The 17575-nt window shown below is 38.7% G+C and overlaps 1 protein-coding gene across 1 annotated transcript; it reads right to left on the bottom strand.

Annotated features, from left to right (window-relative positions):
• Positions 1–2451: 2451 nt before the first annotated feature.
• On the bottom strand, positions 2452–12234 carry LOC119487880 (meprin A subunit beta-like). Its single transcript, XM_037768943.1, has 15 exons — positions 12098–12234; positions 11888–11915; positions 11142–11192; positions 11005–11048; positions 9526–9604; positions 9305–9422; positions 8318–8496; positions 7941–8159; positions 6542–6691; positions 5140–5355; positions 4687–4943; positions 3348–3558; positions 3067–3243; positions 2732–2985; positions 2452–2625 (listed from the first exon to the last, which is right to left on the bottom strand). The coding sequence occupies exons 1-15, from the start codon at positions 12137–12139 to the stop codon at positions 2599–2601; spliced, it is 2052 nt and encodes a 683-aa protein (XP_037624871.1). The 5' UTR covers positions 12140–12234; the 3' UTR covers positions 2452–2598.
• Positions 12235–17575: the final 5341 nt, after the last annotated feature.

The raw sequence follows: 17575 nt of genomic DNA, 5'->3' as shown, positions 1-17575 counted from the left end.
TTATAAATGGATTGACGTTGAAATGTTGAATTAATGGCAAGTATTTGGTGATGACAAAGGACAAAGAGCGACTGGAAGAACGCCATCTACAACCGCGCAATGTTAACATTTGTACGTAGTTACTTTTTGCATTTGTGCTAAAAATGGGCAGAAAGTGTGGGTGGCTGGACTTCGTGGTGCGGACGGAGATTGGACACTCCAGTGCTGCGACGCACTGTCGGACAGCTGGAGGAAAGCTTCTTTTGGACCAAGGAACAGGGAAAAGAGGTAGGACTTTTTGTTTTCTGAGTGACTTTTTAGACATAAAACTTCCATGGCCTCTGCCATTTCTGACAACGTCAACGAACACGTCACAACTCGTGAACTCTGAGCATTTCAGAAACTTTCCACTTAAAATTGAAAGCCCCCTCCATGCAGTGTGGCATTTCTATGATATTTCATATTTATTTGAGCTATCTCCTGACTAAGTTGATTATCCACTATGGAAAGCCGTTTTAACATTTAATAGCTAGACAGGATATTCATTAGAGATATCTGCAACCATTTTGCCTATAGTCAAAACTCTAATTCAAGATATCCCTTATTTTATTTGACTAGGCAAAACTCTACAAAACTCCTGATTACATTGACTAGTACGATTCAAACTACTTTTGCTATTTATGTGTATGGGGATTGTCATTACAGATATCCACAATTCAGTGATGGATATCCGTAATTCACATTGCGGATATTCACAACTTAATTATGACTAGTCGTAATTCCAGTTTCAGATATCTACAATTTGATTCTGACTAGTCATTTCTACCACAAGTCTCTAGTGAACAAAGCTCTGGTTCACCACAGATTCCTTGATGATCAGCTCTTTCTATTTCATGGCATTTTCTAACTATCTGATCCACAGCGGTCCCCGACCACTCGTCTCACAGCCGGCTGCACATAGAGACCAATGTTATATGTCCAACTCGGAGGACGGCTCCTTTTGATTAAAATTAGGTTGTAGCACGTTGTCTTCCTTACTACGGTTAGAAAGAGCCGTCGTTTGTGTTTTACCAATGTTTCACTTATGAGTTATTGATCCGGGAAGTTTGAATTGAATATCTTTCCAACTTTACCAAACAAAGTTAGCAAAAGCTTCTGCTAACACTGTTCAAATGGGTTTTTTTTCCACATACTATACTATGACTTTTTTTCTGTATACTATACTATGACTTTTAATTTTTTTGACATACTATACTGACTTTTTCGACATACTAAACTGTGGCTTTTTTCGATGTACTATACTATGACTTTTTTAATTTTTTTTGACATGCTATACTATGATTTTTTTTTTTAATTATTTCAACATACTATACTATGACTTTTACATTTTTTTTTTCGAAGTAGTACTATGACTTTTTTTTATTTTTCAACATACTATACTATGACTTTTTATAATTTTTTGACATACTACATGATGACTTTATTTTTTCAACATATTATACAATGATTTTTTTTTTTGACATACTATACTATGACTTTTTTTTATTTTTTTGACATACTATACTGTGACTTTTTCGACGTACTATACTAGGACTTTTTTTATTTTTTATAAATACTATGCTATGAATTTTTTTCGACATACTATATTATGAATTTTTTTCGACGTACTATACTATGACTTTTTTATTTCTTTGACATACTATACTAGGACTTTTATTTTTTATACATACTATACTATGAATTTTTTTCGACATACTATACTATGACTTTTTTTTATTTTTTTGACATACTATACTGTGACTTTTTCGACGTACTATACTAGGACTTTTTTTATTTTTTATACATACTATACTATGAATTTTTTTCAACATACTATATTATGAATTTTTTTCGACGTACTATACTATGACTTTTTTATTTCTTTGACATACTATACTAGGACTTTTTCGACATACTTTACTAGGACTTTTTTTCGACAGACTATACTAGGACTTTTTTTGACATACTATCACTTTTGGGGAGCTATCATGCCTATGGTCCCGACCCAGTCATTGGGAATGACTGTTTAATTTCACTATACTCAAATAGATAATACACTAGTAAGCGAAAGCATGTTCAAATCAAAGGTTTTATTCTTAGCAGCAGTTTTGCCGTTCATTTAAAATCTACATCAGACTTTTGTTTTTTTGATTTACAAAAATGTCGAGATGTTTTCGCTCTTCTCCTGACTGATTTCGGCAAGAGTTTGATTGACAGATGGTTCATCCAATCACCTGCCAAGTATGTTTTGAAAGTGTCTGTTTGCGATGACGGCTTCTCAAATGGTTCTGTATAACAAATCATCTGGCGGGTCAGATTATGCCTAAGTACCCTCACTGTTTACAATTACATGGTTGAGGTCTTGAAAAGTAACCACAATACTGTAAATCAGTCACTCCCTGACTGGTAATGAAGAAGGGAACAAATGGTTTGAGCATGCATGCTGTCAGAGATTTTATTTCTAACATACAAATTCAAATTATACATGAAAAGGAGTCAGGTGACAGTCTGATTAAACAGATAATTTAGTAATGCGCTCTCTCTTATGGTAAGTGCTGATGTTTTCCTTTTATCGGGACATCATGGTAAATCTTTGATCGGCTGCTCCTGTAACGAAATAGACATATATATTTAGTACATTTAGATGCGTTGGCACAAATGAGGCATGGTAAATTCTTGCTATAATGAATGAGTGCTATTGTTTAACCCTCACTTCCATGAATCCAGGCATGTCCTGTATGATCACCGCCTTGTCGATCTTCTGGTATCCCCTCCTCCTCCAGGCATTCCCTACGATGAGCACCATAACCACCAACATGGCTGCTGCCACAGACCCTGCTACAGCTATGATCAGCGTGAAGTTATTAGCTCCCTGCGGAGCACCTTGGTCTGCAGCCTTCATCAGACTGTGGTCAGCGTGGACTGCAGAGTAGGGTAGGGGCTGAGGTACCAGCAGATTGGATATATCTGAGGACAAGTAGACAACAACCGTGACCTTTCAGAGACAGGATGATCCTAAATATACAGTATAAAGTATGACTTCCACACCTTCCATGCTGAAGAGGAAGAAGGCATCGTCTCCTTTGATGAAGTTTCTGCTCTTTAGTCTGCTGTGGGTGAGGAAGCTACTTGTTCCGGTGCCTGGGCCTCGATAGTAATAGCTGCCATCAGACGCAGTCACTTTAGAGCCCACCTTCCTGGGATTGTCCCAGTAGTACTCAGTGCCTGGGACAAACAGGTGAACTGTCATTCTCTGTTTGACAACAATTCATTGTATAAAGAAGAGAATGAGTGGCTACACTACTACGAGTTATCCACCCTTTTCTTACCGTCAGAGGACTCCTTGTCGGGGTCAGTGGTGACCATTCGGTGCATGTTCATTTGCTGTCTGATGTCAGACTGCTGATCCATTAGGGCCATAGTTGCCTGCTGCCACGGACACGGCCACTTGAGTCTGCGGTCGTTGGGGCCTGAGGTCAGGTAGAAGTAGGTGGCCATGTATCCTGGACGGTCGCTTATTCCGTTTAGGTACACACCGACCTAGAGATCACAGAGCAGTATGAAGTAACGTTAAAGTACTGAGCCAGCATATGGTGGTAACATATGTCAATTGACCATTCACTTAACGCCTCTTCAGAACATAAATTCTCAACATTTGAACATTACAAAAAACAGAGGCATGTAGCCTTTAAGTAATAAATAAAAATAATTGACCCATTTTGTTCCTTTTGGCGTATCAGCGGCACGCTATCAATCGATAGTCAGATGAAGGACACTACATACTGACCGTGAACGCATCTGGTCCGTCATCTCAGAGTAGTAGGAGCAGAGGATTTGTTGTCGAAGCGAAAAGCAAACGCACCTATTTGGCAATATTTCACGTTTAATCCCAACGCTATAAGGGAAACATAACATTAATGAGGTAATCGCCGCGAGGTGGATTGAGCCATCACAGCCGTTGTGCACAAGGCAGGGGCGCCAGATAGACCCCCGCAGCGGAGCCCCGCAGCAAAAGCACTACCGGATAGGCCAGACACACCGCCAACCGACAGTACAGATCAGAGTCAGTGCTCTGCACATATTGACCATAATCTTTCTTGTAAAATGTCCGGTGTAATCGATAACACCGTTGTTGTCACAAGTTTATTACCCGTGGGAAAATTTTCCGGTACGGTACCTCCGGTACTGTAGAAAAAGAGTACCGTCACTTTTTTTAAATTTTGGCATCGACTTGGTACCGAAGTATCGGTTCTCGGGACATCCCTAGTGTGTTATATAGTTTTTTGTCCATGTAAAAGGTCTGCAAAGTTACAAAGCCCACGCCAAAGGGAGTTAATCTCCCCAACAGGCTGCGTTTCAGGCTGCTGAACTGCCTGAAACGCCTTGCTTGAAGTCCCGCCTTTTCTTCCATAACGTGGTGATGTCACCAAGTAACACATTTTGCCTAGCAGATAGTTTGGCACAGCGTCAAAAAAAGCTAGTTGGAGCGGAGTCCGAAAAGTTAGGTTTGATTGACCAATCTTGTCAAGTGATGAGAGGTGTACAGTCGGTATGAGAAAAATAAAGCGATTTTGAACATTAAAGCATGTAAACACGTTCTAGTAGAAACCTAAATACAAATTTGCACCTGAAAATAAGCATAATAGATCCTCTTTAAACAGCATTTACCTGGAAGGAGTAACCTGCTGGAGACAGAAAGCGAGGGCTGTACAGTTTCTTTCCTGCTGGTGTGGTGGCCAGCAGGCGGGTGATGTTGCGGATGTGCCAGATGTGCTGAGGACACTTTGTGGATGACAGGTTAATGTCGTCCAGAGAGAGACCTCCCTTCGATGGGTTCTTTCCCCTCACGCCCTCAAAAACCACACGGGCCTTCTTTGTCACATTCAGATTGATGTTGTGCAGTTCCCAGGAGCCCATGACACCTCCTGTAAAGAGAACAGGTAGAATAGACATTAATATTACACTATGAATCACTAATTTATTACTATGGTTACTATGGTGGTAGGTGAAATATTTGAGGTTTTGATTCGATTTCAGCTTCTTTCAAATTATTCTGGTTACACAACATGTTAATTATAACTATACTATATATCATACAATATGTATTATTTCATTTGTTACCTGAAATACTCTTGAAGAGCTCCAGTTTACCGCCGGGGTTGGCCTCGTCATACTCTCGTACCCAGATATTGAGGACATCATCATCTGCCCCGGTGTTATAGAGGAAGAACTGCAGACACTGGGCTCCAGGTTTGGGGTAAAGCCAACGACTCTCCAGGAATGCGTTTTCACCGGGTTTAGTGGAGGCTGTGCTAAAGTGCATGAAGTAGCCTGTTCCTGAGGGCAGGAGGAGACAACAGTGGGTAATGTATAACCTCTGAAGATTGTCATATTACATTTTAATATTACTAAAAGCATGTGCGGCCGGCCCGGCTTTGTCAACAAAGCACAGAGAAGCTCGGATTACAACACACACAGAGGGAGAGCAAATTCACTCTCTGTTCAGGTAGACATTACTCCACTACACCTATATCTTTACATAATATTACATATGTTTATTACACGGCTTTGTTGAATACTCAATTCTGATTGGTCAATCACGGCGTTCTACAGTCTGTTATTTATAGCAGACTGCTGCTATGTATAACCGTTGCTATGGACGCAGTTATGATGTCAGACTGGCAGACCATTTTTGTGTCAAATTATTGATTTCTTAAGTAAGTAGCCGTGTAATAAACGGGATAATGTACAGAGAGCAGGTCATTGTTGTGAAATAAATCACCCCTCTGCATCACCCTGTCATGGTTTATTCCACAACAATGACCATCTCGCTGTACATTATCTCTTACATAATATGTATACTGTATTAATGCTCTGGACATCATATAGAGCACCTTTGAAGTCTCCTCCAGGTCGTACTGCCTGGACTTAGAGCACATTTCCTGAACAGTTTTTCTACCCTCAGCAGAGACATCCATGTCTTGTCATATCTTTGTTAAAATGATGACATTGAGGGGCTCAAAGTTTATTAGCCAGCACAGGGGTGGATAGCTTTTTAGCTTTGTGTGAGCAGTAAATCCCAGAATTATGTTTCAGCTTTTTATAACAACTAATGAAAGAAACACACTCTAAATTGTAGCTAATAAATCACTAATAAATAGGTATTTATCTGTGTTTTTACTACCAGCCTGTACTTTGTACAGGTTATGTTATAAATCACTCGAGACACCTTTGTTTTTAAAATGTCTTCAGACACTAAACACTATATATGATGCTATAAGGTGATACAGTGATTAGCTTTCTTTAATAATTGCTCACTGGATAACAGCACAGATGTGTATAATATAAGATTACTTTATCTGCATTTTCCAGTGTGTCATAAATAAATTAAAATGCTCAAACCCAATATGCCAAATTGTGACTGCACCATTTCCCTCCAGTCTCCAGTAGATATAAAAAAGAAAGTCCTGGACTTTGAACATAACATGAACCGTAACATGTCTTTGTTTTCATTGACAGTCACCTTTGCATTTTCCCATGTTGGAGAAGTCAGTCTGAGGCCCTCCGCTCACAGAACTACGTTGTTCCCACTTTGCGTTGCCAGGACCCTGAATCATCCCACAGATGTTCTCCAACTCAAAGTCACAGCTGTCCACAAAGTTAGAAGACGTGGCTATGGAGAGAAAACAGTGACAATGTCATCAAGATACATTAGCACAGTGAGTTGAGACTTTTATCTTGTTTGACTGGAACTTTCTTTACCATTCCCGTCATAAACCTGGAATGATAATAAACTGTGTATTTTTGCATAGATAATATATAGATACATCGCCACTTCTATACATTCTAACAGAATGTAAGAAACCACGCAATCGTAGCCTAAATAACGAGAGCCAAGTCATATTCCACTTAAATTTGTTGAAATGATTTTAAGTAAAGTACAGTAAAGTTATACCAGCTCCCGTCCAGTCTGAAAATCCCTTACCCATCATTGATGGAGGAAACTGAGGATATTTGCCAGAATATGCATCATCCAAATGAAAAAAAAGCTTTAACCTTATGCCATGTTCTGGTTGGATTGTTAAAATAGTGTTACCATAGAAATAAAATGAGAGTAGAACGGACATTCCCATCCAAATAAACATAGCAGGATCAGAGCGGTGGCCATTGTTATGTGTACCGTTGTAGCGGGCTTACTCATTCTATATCTATGGCGAGTGCACAGTGCTGAGCGCCATTTTCTTTTGAACTATGTAGAACAGTGAAAAGGATGAGCATCCCATAATTCATAGCAAGTTGAATTGTGGTTTGGGTTAATCCAACTGATGATAACTTGTAATTCGGCTGCCCAATAACATTTTTTTCTGAGCGTTACGCCAAAACGTAAAGTTCATTGTTAAAGCGCCACCATCTGGTCAAATCGCACCACATTTGACACTGCACCCCCTTGGGTCCCCAGCAATACACCCGCCAAGTGTGAAGTTGATCGGATGAACGGTTCTCGAGATATGTGGAGGACATACAGAAAGTCAGCTTGATAACTGAGGGGTGATATTGCAGGTTGAGAGCAGGAAGTTCACCTGGACGCAGAAGAAAGCGTAGAACTGTGTACTGATCTGAAGCCTGAAAACATTCGGCTTTAATGAAGCTATGGCTGTTTGATGAGTAATTTGTGGCATCCCCCGGTATTATTAAGGGCTGATAAATAATAGATTATTGCACAAGATTATCAATATATGTTAGCATCATCTTATGCCAGATAAACTCTGACCTTTCCTGTAAATCTGCTAGGTTATTATGGGACAAAAATCATTCCTATTTTATGAGGTGATTTAGTTTGTTGACTGTTCAAACACTCAAAGTGCAGGTTTTATGTCTCATTTATTGTTTGCTGGGCAGAATGACCGCTTGAGATTACTCACTGCAGTTGTAGAGACGGTTGAGCTTGGCGAGGTCACTGGCGCTGAACCCCATCCTCTGACCGATCACATCCATGAAGTGGGGGATCTTGGTGACGATGGTGGGATCGGAGTTGATGCTGAAGGACGTCTTGCTGTAGTGCATTACAGAGCCATAGTCATAGGGAACGCCCAGAGCGCTGGACACTGTGTCGTCGTATTTTCTGAAGTTGTGGTCTTTACCTGAGGAAGGCATAAAAAGAATATCAGGAAGAATATGTCCCTTTGTTTTTGAAAGTGGATTCAGATAGTATGAGGAGAAATAATAGTTTCTGTACAGTTTGTCGCTTATTTAAAACAAGTTTTGAACTGTAATTCAAGGTGTTACAGATCAATGTTACCAGGTTTAATGCGATCCCACATGATGTTGACGTAATCATCGCGGTCAGCTCTGGACTGCTCGTGCCAGAAGCCCAGAGCGTGCAGGAACTCATGCTCAACGGTTCCTAGACAATCACAGTTTCTACCAATGGACAGCTGCTGCTTCCCGACACGCCGGTTGCCTACAGACGAGGAGCACCTATGGAGAGAGCGAGATGCACTTTTCACTAAATGGTCTTTTAAGCCCCGGAGAGAAGGCCGGCCTTCAGACGATGACAAGTAGCTCTCCCGGCTTTAGCACAGAACCAGCCTCGGTAACATTTGTGCATAAACCTTAACTAATAGCACATTATACTGGAATAAATACTGCACTTTCATTGGATTTTTGTCGAAATTCTCTGTAGGCTTAAAGCAGTGATAATAAAAAAATGTTGCCACTTGGGGACAGCAGCTGCAACACGTTCTCATTTCAACTCGTCACATGCTGACGCTTTGTCAGAACCCTCGGCGTCACTTTTCACTCGCAGTAAACACTTGCTTAATGTTGTGAGTTACACAAAAACACTTGCTTAGGTTAAGGCAACAAAACCACTATAGTTAGGTTTAGGAAAAAACAACATGATTAGGTTTAAAATGACTACGTTTGTACAGTGAAAATGTTACTTGACATTGTAAAAAGTGGGGACACGAACAATCAGCTGATTGTAACATGAAACGCATGAAAATAGCTTAAGTTGTGTGCCGTGAAACCAAAACAATAAGCTGAAAGGTGCTAAAAGGTTCTGTAGAGCTGAGGGGAACTGCAGAGTCGAGTGATAACTCTCTGTGGGTTTGTCACTACAAGCGACCTCATTCACATTAAATGTAGTCATAAACGTTTGTTAAGGACGCAGTGTTTTGTCTTGTGGCTTCATGTGCCAGGACATATTCAACCAGCAGGCACGTAATAAGCACTGACATAGTTTTGTTCAACAGTACAGTTAAGATGAACTAAATGCAGCGCTCACCCGCTCCCTTTATGCACAGAGATGTAGTTCTTCTCTCCTTTCCATGGTGTGAAGTCAATGCAGGTCTTCAGTCTGTACTCGTCAAATGCCTTCAGGATCACTCCCTTTGCATTCATTTCTACACGTTACATAGTGTAAGACAAAGAAACACATAAAAAAGCATCTCAATGTGGTGCATATCCATATTAATACGTTAGGTACTGTGAATGTGAGTTTCTTACCCAGACTGTCCTCTAGGTAGTAGGGAATGGTTGTTGGCCAGCGGTACTTGTCTCCTATTTTGGAGTTTCTGCTGAATGTCTGATGGGAATGAACGAAAACAACAAGTATACAATTAGAAATGGATAAAGGAGAAACAGAGCAAAAACTTGAACAGATTTATTTAAGTAAATGATAAAACTGAAACCTTCTCTTTTTAAATTGTAAGCTTTCCTTGATTGTCATGCAAATTCATGTCCTTCAAGACAATGAGGGTATTCCGTCCTAATAGAAGACGTCACCACCTGTAAGCTTTTATTTCTATAAAACTGGTTTTACATATCTACATAGGTATCATTTTAATTATTTAAATTCATGTTGGTGAGCAGATATCATTGTACAGTTACATCTGTTAAGAAAATCAAGTCTTATGATTATCATCACATTAATACTCTTGATATCGCACAGCTTTAGTTCCTTCACATACTGCTCAAATATGAAATCAGATTTGTGTCTTAATGCTTAATGGGACATTTTGAGCACTCACTAAGAATTTTGCACATATATAAATATAAGATATAGATATAAATTAGATATATATTAGAGAAATAATTAACACGCAAATGATAATTTAATTTGAGGAAACATCAGTTTTGTGTTTTTTTTATATTTTTGTTTGTATATATATATATATATATCTTTTTTTGACGTACTATACTATTATTTTTTATGACTTTTAACTAGGGCTGTCAATTGATTAAAATATTTAATTGTGATTAATCGCATGATTGTCCATAGTTAATCACGATTAATCTGTTCAAAATGTACCTTAAAGGGAGATTTTTCAAGTATTTAATACTCTTAATAACATGGGAGTGGGCAAATATGCTGCTTTATGCAAATGTATGTATATATTTATTATTGGAAATTAATTAACAACACAAAACAATGACAAATATTGTCTAGAAACCCTCACAGATACTGCATTTAGCATAAATAATATGCTCAAATCATAACATGGCAAACTGCAGCCCAACAGGCAACAACAGCTGTCAGTGTGTCAGTGTGCTGACTTAACTATGACTTGCCCCAAACTGCATGTGATTATCATAAAGTCGGCATGTCTGTAAAGGGGAGACTCGTGGGTACCCATAGAACCCATTTTCATTCACATATCTTGAGGTCAGAGGTCAAGGGATCCCTTAGAAAGGGGCCATGCCAGTTTTTCCTCGCCAATATTTTGCGTAAGTTTGGAGCGTTATTTGACCTCCTTTGCGACAAGCTAGTATGACATGGTCGGTACCAATGGTACATTATATTTATATCGAATAAACGGAGCCGGTAGGTAGGTTTCATTGTTGACCAGGGAAGTAAAAATATAATGTATGTGTGTGCAAAAAATATTTTTCTGTGCTCAAAATGTCCCATCGTGCCCAGAATTGACACAAATATAATGGCATAATCAAATAGGCCCGAATATGCAGATTACTGAAGCAGCTTACTTCATCCTCTTCGATATCTCCCTCCAGCAGGTCCAGTCCAGCCGCTGAAAAAGGAAAATTGTATTGGTTGATGAAAAAGATATAAGATATAGACATATTATCCAACAAAGCAAAACAAAAACAGTTTGTTCACAAACCTTCATTGATGTCTAAGATGTCCCAGTCATGGCCTTCGTCAACATCGGTTTCTGTAGATGTAGAATCAATAAATTGCTGCTCAAAAATGGGATTATGATCTTATTAACATAATTATTATTGTACTGGTGCTATTAGCATTGAGCCCTGCCCCAGAACCTAAACGTGTTAACTGTAAAAAATGTCCCATATATTTTAAAGCTTATTTATTCTTACATTTAAATTTTGCCTCCTGACTATTTTCAGATTTGAAATGGACTTCCAACTTGTTCTGAGTGAGAGTCCCCACAGATTTATTTCAGGTATTCAATTTGCTGACACCTCAGTACACTAAAATATGTTCAAGTGAGAAGTAGTTCTAATTTCCTACTTCTCACTTGATCATATTTTACTAAGAAGTAGAAAGTAGTACACTAAAATATCTCCAAGTGAGAAGTAGGAAGTTCTCATTTCCTATTTCTCACTAAAATATGTTCAAGTGAGAAGTAGGAAATTAGAACTTTCTCTGTTGAGCTGAATGTACAGTATATGAAGGGTGCAGTGGGGATACTGTGTAAGCAACCATGTAAAATGTAAGGATCATGAATTCACTGCCAAAAGATCATAAGTGTACAGGAGGGCAAGGTATTTTAAATCGTCTCACTTTGTCTTGAGTGTAATCTAACCCCAACCTAAGTTTTGTACTTTTTTGTTTTTGTCTACCTTTTCACAGTAATTAACATGCGAAACATCATAATATGTGACTCACCCGTATCACCTGTTAGCTTAGCAGCAGCCTAGAAATTACATTAGAAAATACATTAATCAATCAATAGAGGAAAATTGATGACATGATTTACTAAAGAATGAAGTGACATTCTGGGTAGCAACTCAACTTTGTGACAAACAATGTTATTGTTTGGCACTGGAGATATAGAATATGTTAATATTTCACAAAAATGTAAAGGCTTCCACTTACTAGTCCCAGGCCAAAGAACAGTATGATCCACCTGAGTGCCATGGCTCCAGCTGCAGACACGCACTCACTCTCTGTGTCGGTTCAACCTGCCTCAGTCCTGCTGTGTTTGAGGAAATGTTGCTGCTTCTGTTTTTATACAGAGGTAGAAAAGACTACAGTGCACGCAACATCCACATGATCTGTTTTTTATGACTTGTGTGTGTGTGTGTGTGTGTGTGTGTGTGTGTGTGCGTGCGTGCGTGCGTGCGTGCGTGCGTGCGTGCGTATATATATATATGTGTGTGTATATAACAAACTAATTTTAATAAAAACTTTATTAATAAAGTAGATAATGTCAATTTAATTTAACTCTAAAATACTGTACCATACCATACCACACTGTGAGTTTTTAATTACTTTTTTAGACACACTATACTATGACTTATTTGTGATATGATGCTGCTGTTTTACTTTGAGAGATGAACTTTTGTTATAGTTTGAAAATAAATGGATTGACGTTGAAATGTTGACTTTATGGCAAATGTTTGGTGATGACAAAGGAATAAAGAGCGACTGGAAGCCATCTACATCGAAGATTCCTCCGTTATGGTTTTGGTCTAGTACTGAGTACACACGCCAGAATCGCTGCACATATTCAACTCTGCTAACGGGTTATGGGCCCAGAGTTACCCAGAGAAGTTATCCAGAGTTACCCAGAGTTACCCTGAGAAGAAAGCAGTGGGGTGTAGATGGGTGTATGCATGCAAGAACAATGTTGATGGATCTGACAAATACAAGGTAGGATATGTAGCCAAAGGATACAGCCAAAAGATGGGTGTGGACTATGAGGAGACTTTTTCTCCTACTGCTAACCTGACCAGTATCAGAGTGTTGATGCAAAAAGCCGCATTTTACATCAGATGGATGTCAAAACTGCCTGTCTACATGCACCAATAGATTGCGAGATTTACATGGAACAACCAGAGCGTTATGATGTAATGTCTAGCACAAATGAAAAGTTGGTGTGTAAACTAGAAAAGTCATTATATGGTCTAAAACAATCAGGCAGAAATTGGAACAAGACACTACATGAGTATCTGAGAGAAAATGATTTTCTGCAAAATCCAGCTGATCATTGTGTTTACACAAGGGAAACAGAAAATGAGAAAGTGGTCATGATAATATGGGTTGATGACTTGATCATTGCTGCCAGTGATGAAAATGCACTGAAGGTTGTGAAGTTATCCAGAGTTACCGAGAGAAGTTACCCAGAGAAGTTATCCAGTATGTATGTATATTAGGTCTGACAATGGTGCAGAATTCACAGGAAGGAATTACCAGGCACTTCTCAGCAGAAATAGGATCAGACATGAGACTTCAGCACCATACTCGCCACACCAGAATGGTACTGCTGAGCGAAATTGGCGCACCCTGTTTGACATGGCTAGGTAGGTGCTAATAGAGAGCGAGTTGTCAAAGGAGTTATGAAGCTATGCAGTGCAGACAGCAGCTGTAGTGAGGAACAGATGCTTTAACAATCGCACAAAACAGACACCTTACTTAATGCTGACAGGCAGACGGCCTAACATTTCCAGGATGCAAAAGTTTGGGTCAGTGTGTAATGCATATAAACAGGAAAAGAGAAAACTAGACTCAAGGTGTGAGAAGGGAATCTTTGTCGGTTACGACAAGAATAGCCCGGCCTACTTGGTCTACTATCCTGACAGTGAGAAAGAGCAAAAGCAAAGACTGGTGAAGTTTGTGACCAAAACAGTTGCAGAGCGACAGACACAGACTGAGATGACACCTGATGAGGATGATTTTGAGGCGCAGAACAGAGCTAACCAGACCGGGTAAAATACTGATGTGAGTCCAGGACGGGGCCAGGTTCCAGTAATTGTACCTGAGGTGAACAGCCCAACAGTGAATATGTGTTTGGCGAGGAGAGTGATGATCAGGTGCTGACTAACATAGATTATTGTTACAGATTGATGTGCAATGTTCCCTTAACATTCAGGGAAGCTGTAACTTCATCTAACTCAAAGGAGTGGGTTGATGCGATGGACGATGAAATTCAATCGCTGAGAGAAAATGACACATTTACCTTAACCAACTTGCCTGAGGGTAAGAAAGCAGTGGGGTGTAGATGGGTGTTTGCAATCAAGAACAATGTTGATGGATCTGACAAATACAAGACACGATATGTAGCCAAAGGATACAGCCAAAAGATGGGTGTGGACTATGAGGAGACTTTTTCTCCTACTGCTAACCTGACCAGTATCAGAGTGTTGATGCAAAAAGCCGCATTTCACATCAGATGGATGTCAAAACTGCCTGTCTACATGCACCAATAGATTGCGAGATTTACATGGAACAACCAGAGCGTTATGATGTAATGTCTAGCACAAATGAAAAGTTGGTGTATAAACTAGAAAAGTCATTATATGGTCTAAAACAATCAGGCAGAAATTGGAACAAGACACTACATGAGTATCTGAGAGAAAATGATTTTCTGCAAAACCCAACTGATCATTGTGTTTACACAAGGGAAATAGAAAATGAGAAAGTGGTCATGATAATATGGGTTGATGACTTGATCATTGCTGCCAGTGATGAAAATGCACTGAAGGTTGTGAAGGAGATGCTCGCAGCTAAATTCAAGATGAAAGACTTAGGTAAACTGAAATATTTTCTTGGTATCGATTTTGACCAAAGTGATAACTGTGTGAAAATGTCACAGAAGAGATATGTGGAGAAAATACTCGAAAGGTTTGACATGCAAGACTGTAAACCTAGAGCAACACCTTGTGAACAGAAGTTGAATTTCACTGATGATGCAGAAATGATGAGTGATGTCAGAAAGTACAGAGAAGCTATAGGTAGTTTAATCTATCTTACTACATGTACAAGACCAGATCTGAGTTTTGCAGTAAGTAAACTGTCACAGTACTTTACTGAGCCAACAGAAGAGCAATGGACTACTGTAAAACATGTACTAAGATATCTGAAAGGTACAACTGAGAAAGAGTTGTGTTACAGGAAATGTGACCATGAGGAACTGCAGCTACAAGCGTACAGTGATGCAGATTGGGAAATCAGATGTAACTGACAGACGTAGTACAACCGGTCATGTGTAAGCCTAAATGAAAAGGGTCCTTTTTGATTTCATGGAAAACCAAAAAGCAGCCCACCATTGCACTGTCCACTTGTGAGGAAGAGTATATGGCGTTAGCCGCAACTACACAAGAGTGTATGTACCTAGTACAACTACTAGAGGGCGTTGATGGATGTCTGTATGCACCACCTAAGGTTTTTGAGGATAACCAAGGTACAAAAGCTTTGGCAAAGAATCCTGTAAGCAGACAGAGGTGTAAACATATTGACATTAAGTATAATTTCATAAGGTGGTGTTAACAAGGGGCGTATTTATGTTAACTGACATGTGTTCAATAAAGTTCCTCCGCTCTTGAGAGAGAGAGTTCCAGTCAGATCAAGACTGATGCCCCACTGTGTTTATTCCTCCGTTATGGTTTCGGTCTAGTACCGAGTACACACGCCAGAATCGCTGCACATATTCAACTCTGCTAACGGGTTATGGGCCCAGAGTTACCCAGAGTTACCCAGGGAAGTTTTGACATACTATGCTATAACTTTTTTTCGACATACAATACTGCGACTTTTTATTTTTTTGACATACTATACTATGACTTTTTCAACATACTTTACCATCATGTTTTTTTTCTTTTTTTCGACATACCATACAATGACTTTTATTTTTTTGACATACTTTACTATAACTATTATTTTTTTGACATACTATACTATGACTTTTTATTTTTTTGACATACTATACTATGGCTTTTTTCTTTTTTCAACATGCTATTTTATGACTTTTCGAAAAACTATATTATGACTTTATTTTTTTGACATACTATACTATGACTTTTTTTTTCTTTTTTCCACATACTATACTATGACATTTAAATCTTTTTTCGACATATTATACTATCACTTCTTTATTTTTTCAAGACTATACTCAGATTTTTTTTTTACATACTATAACATGACTATTATTTTTTTGACATACGATGATTTTTTTTAATTGTTTTCGACATACTTCACTATGACTTTTATTTGAAAGTATACTACTGCTATACTATTACTTTTTTTCCCCTCCATGCTATACTATGGCTTTTTTTGACATACTACACTATGACTTTTTTAATTTTTTCCGACATACTATACCATGACTTTTTTTTCAATATACTATGCTATAACTTTGTTTAGACATACTATACTATAATTTTTTTATGCCTTTTTTCGACATACTACACTATGACTTTTTTCAACAGACTATTGGCTGTTTTGGCCTCCGTGCCGGTGACAGCCGTGACCAGAGGCATTATGTTTTCGGGTAGTCCGTCTGTCCAACCGTACGTCTGTCCATACATCCATCCTACCATATGTGTGTCTGTACGTCCTGTCCGTCTGGGTCATTCTCATGAATGCGATATCTCAGGAACACCTTGAGGGAATACTATACTATGACTTTTTTTATTTTTTCTACATTCTATACCATGACTTTTTCCGACATACTATACTATGGCTTTATTTTTTCAACATGCTATTTTATGACTTTTCGACAAACTATATGACTTATTTTTTTGACATACTATACTATGACTTTTTTTCGACATACTATACTTTGACTTTTAAATCTTTTTTTCGACATATTATACTATCACTTCTTTATTTTTTCAAGACTATACTCAGATTTTTTTTTGACATACTATAACATGACTTATTTTTTTGACATACGATGAATTTTTTTAATTGTTTTCGACATACTTCACTATGACTTATTTGAAAGTATACTACTGCTATACTATTACTTTTTTTTTCTCCATACTACACTATGACTTTTTTAATTTTTTTCCGACATACTATACCATGACTTTTTTTTCAATATAGTATGCTATAACTTTGTTTAGACATACTATACTATTATTTTTTTATGCCTTTTTTCGACATACTACACTATGACTTTTTTGACAGACTATTGGCTGTTTTGGCCTCCGTGCCGGTGACAGCCGTGACCAGAGGCATTATGTTTTCGGGTAGTCCGTCTGTCCAACCGTACGTCTGTCCATACATCCATCCTACCATATGTGTGTCTGTACGTCCCGTCCGTCTGGGTCATTCTCATGAATGCGATATCTCAGGAACACCTTGAGGGAATACTATACTATGACTTTTTTGACAGACTATTGGCTGTTTTGGCCTCCGTGCCGGTGACAGCCGTGACCAGAGGCATTATGTTTTCGGGTAGTCCGTCTGTCCAACCGTACGTCTGTCCATACATCCATCCTACCATATGTGTGTCTGTACGTCCCGTCCGTCTGGGTCATTCTCATGAATGCGATATCTCAGGAACACCTTGAGGGAATACTATACTATGACTTTTTTCATGCGCACATCAGGATTCTGCATACACCCTGA

This window comes from Sebastes umbrosus, chromosome 5 (assembly GCF_015220745.1).
Source record: "Sebastes umbrosus isolate fSebUmb1 chromosome 5, fSebUmb1.pri, whole genome shotgun sequence".
NCBI classification, from domain to species: Eukaryota; Metazoa; Chordata; class Actinopteri; order Perciformes; family Sebastidae; genus Sebastes; species Sebastes umbrosus.
The sequence above is the reverse complement of the archived record's forward strand: the minus strand, read 5'-3'. Positions and strand labels throughout refer to the sequence as shown.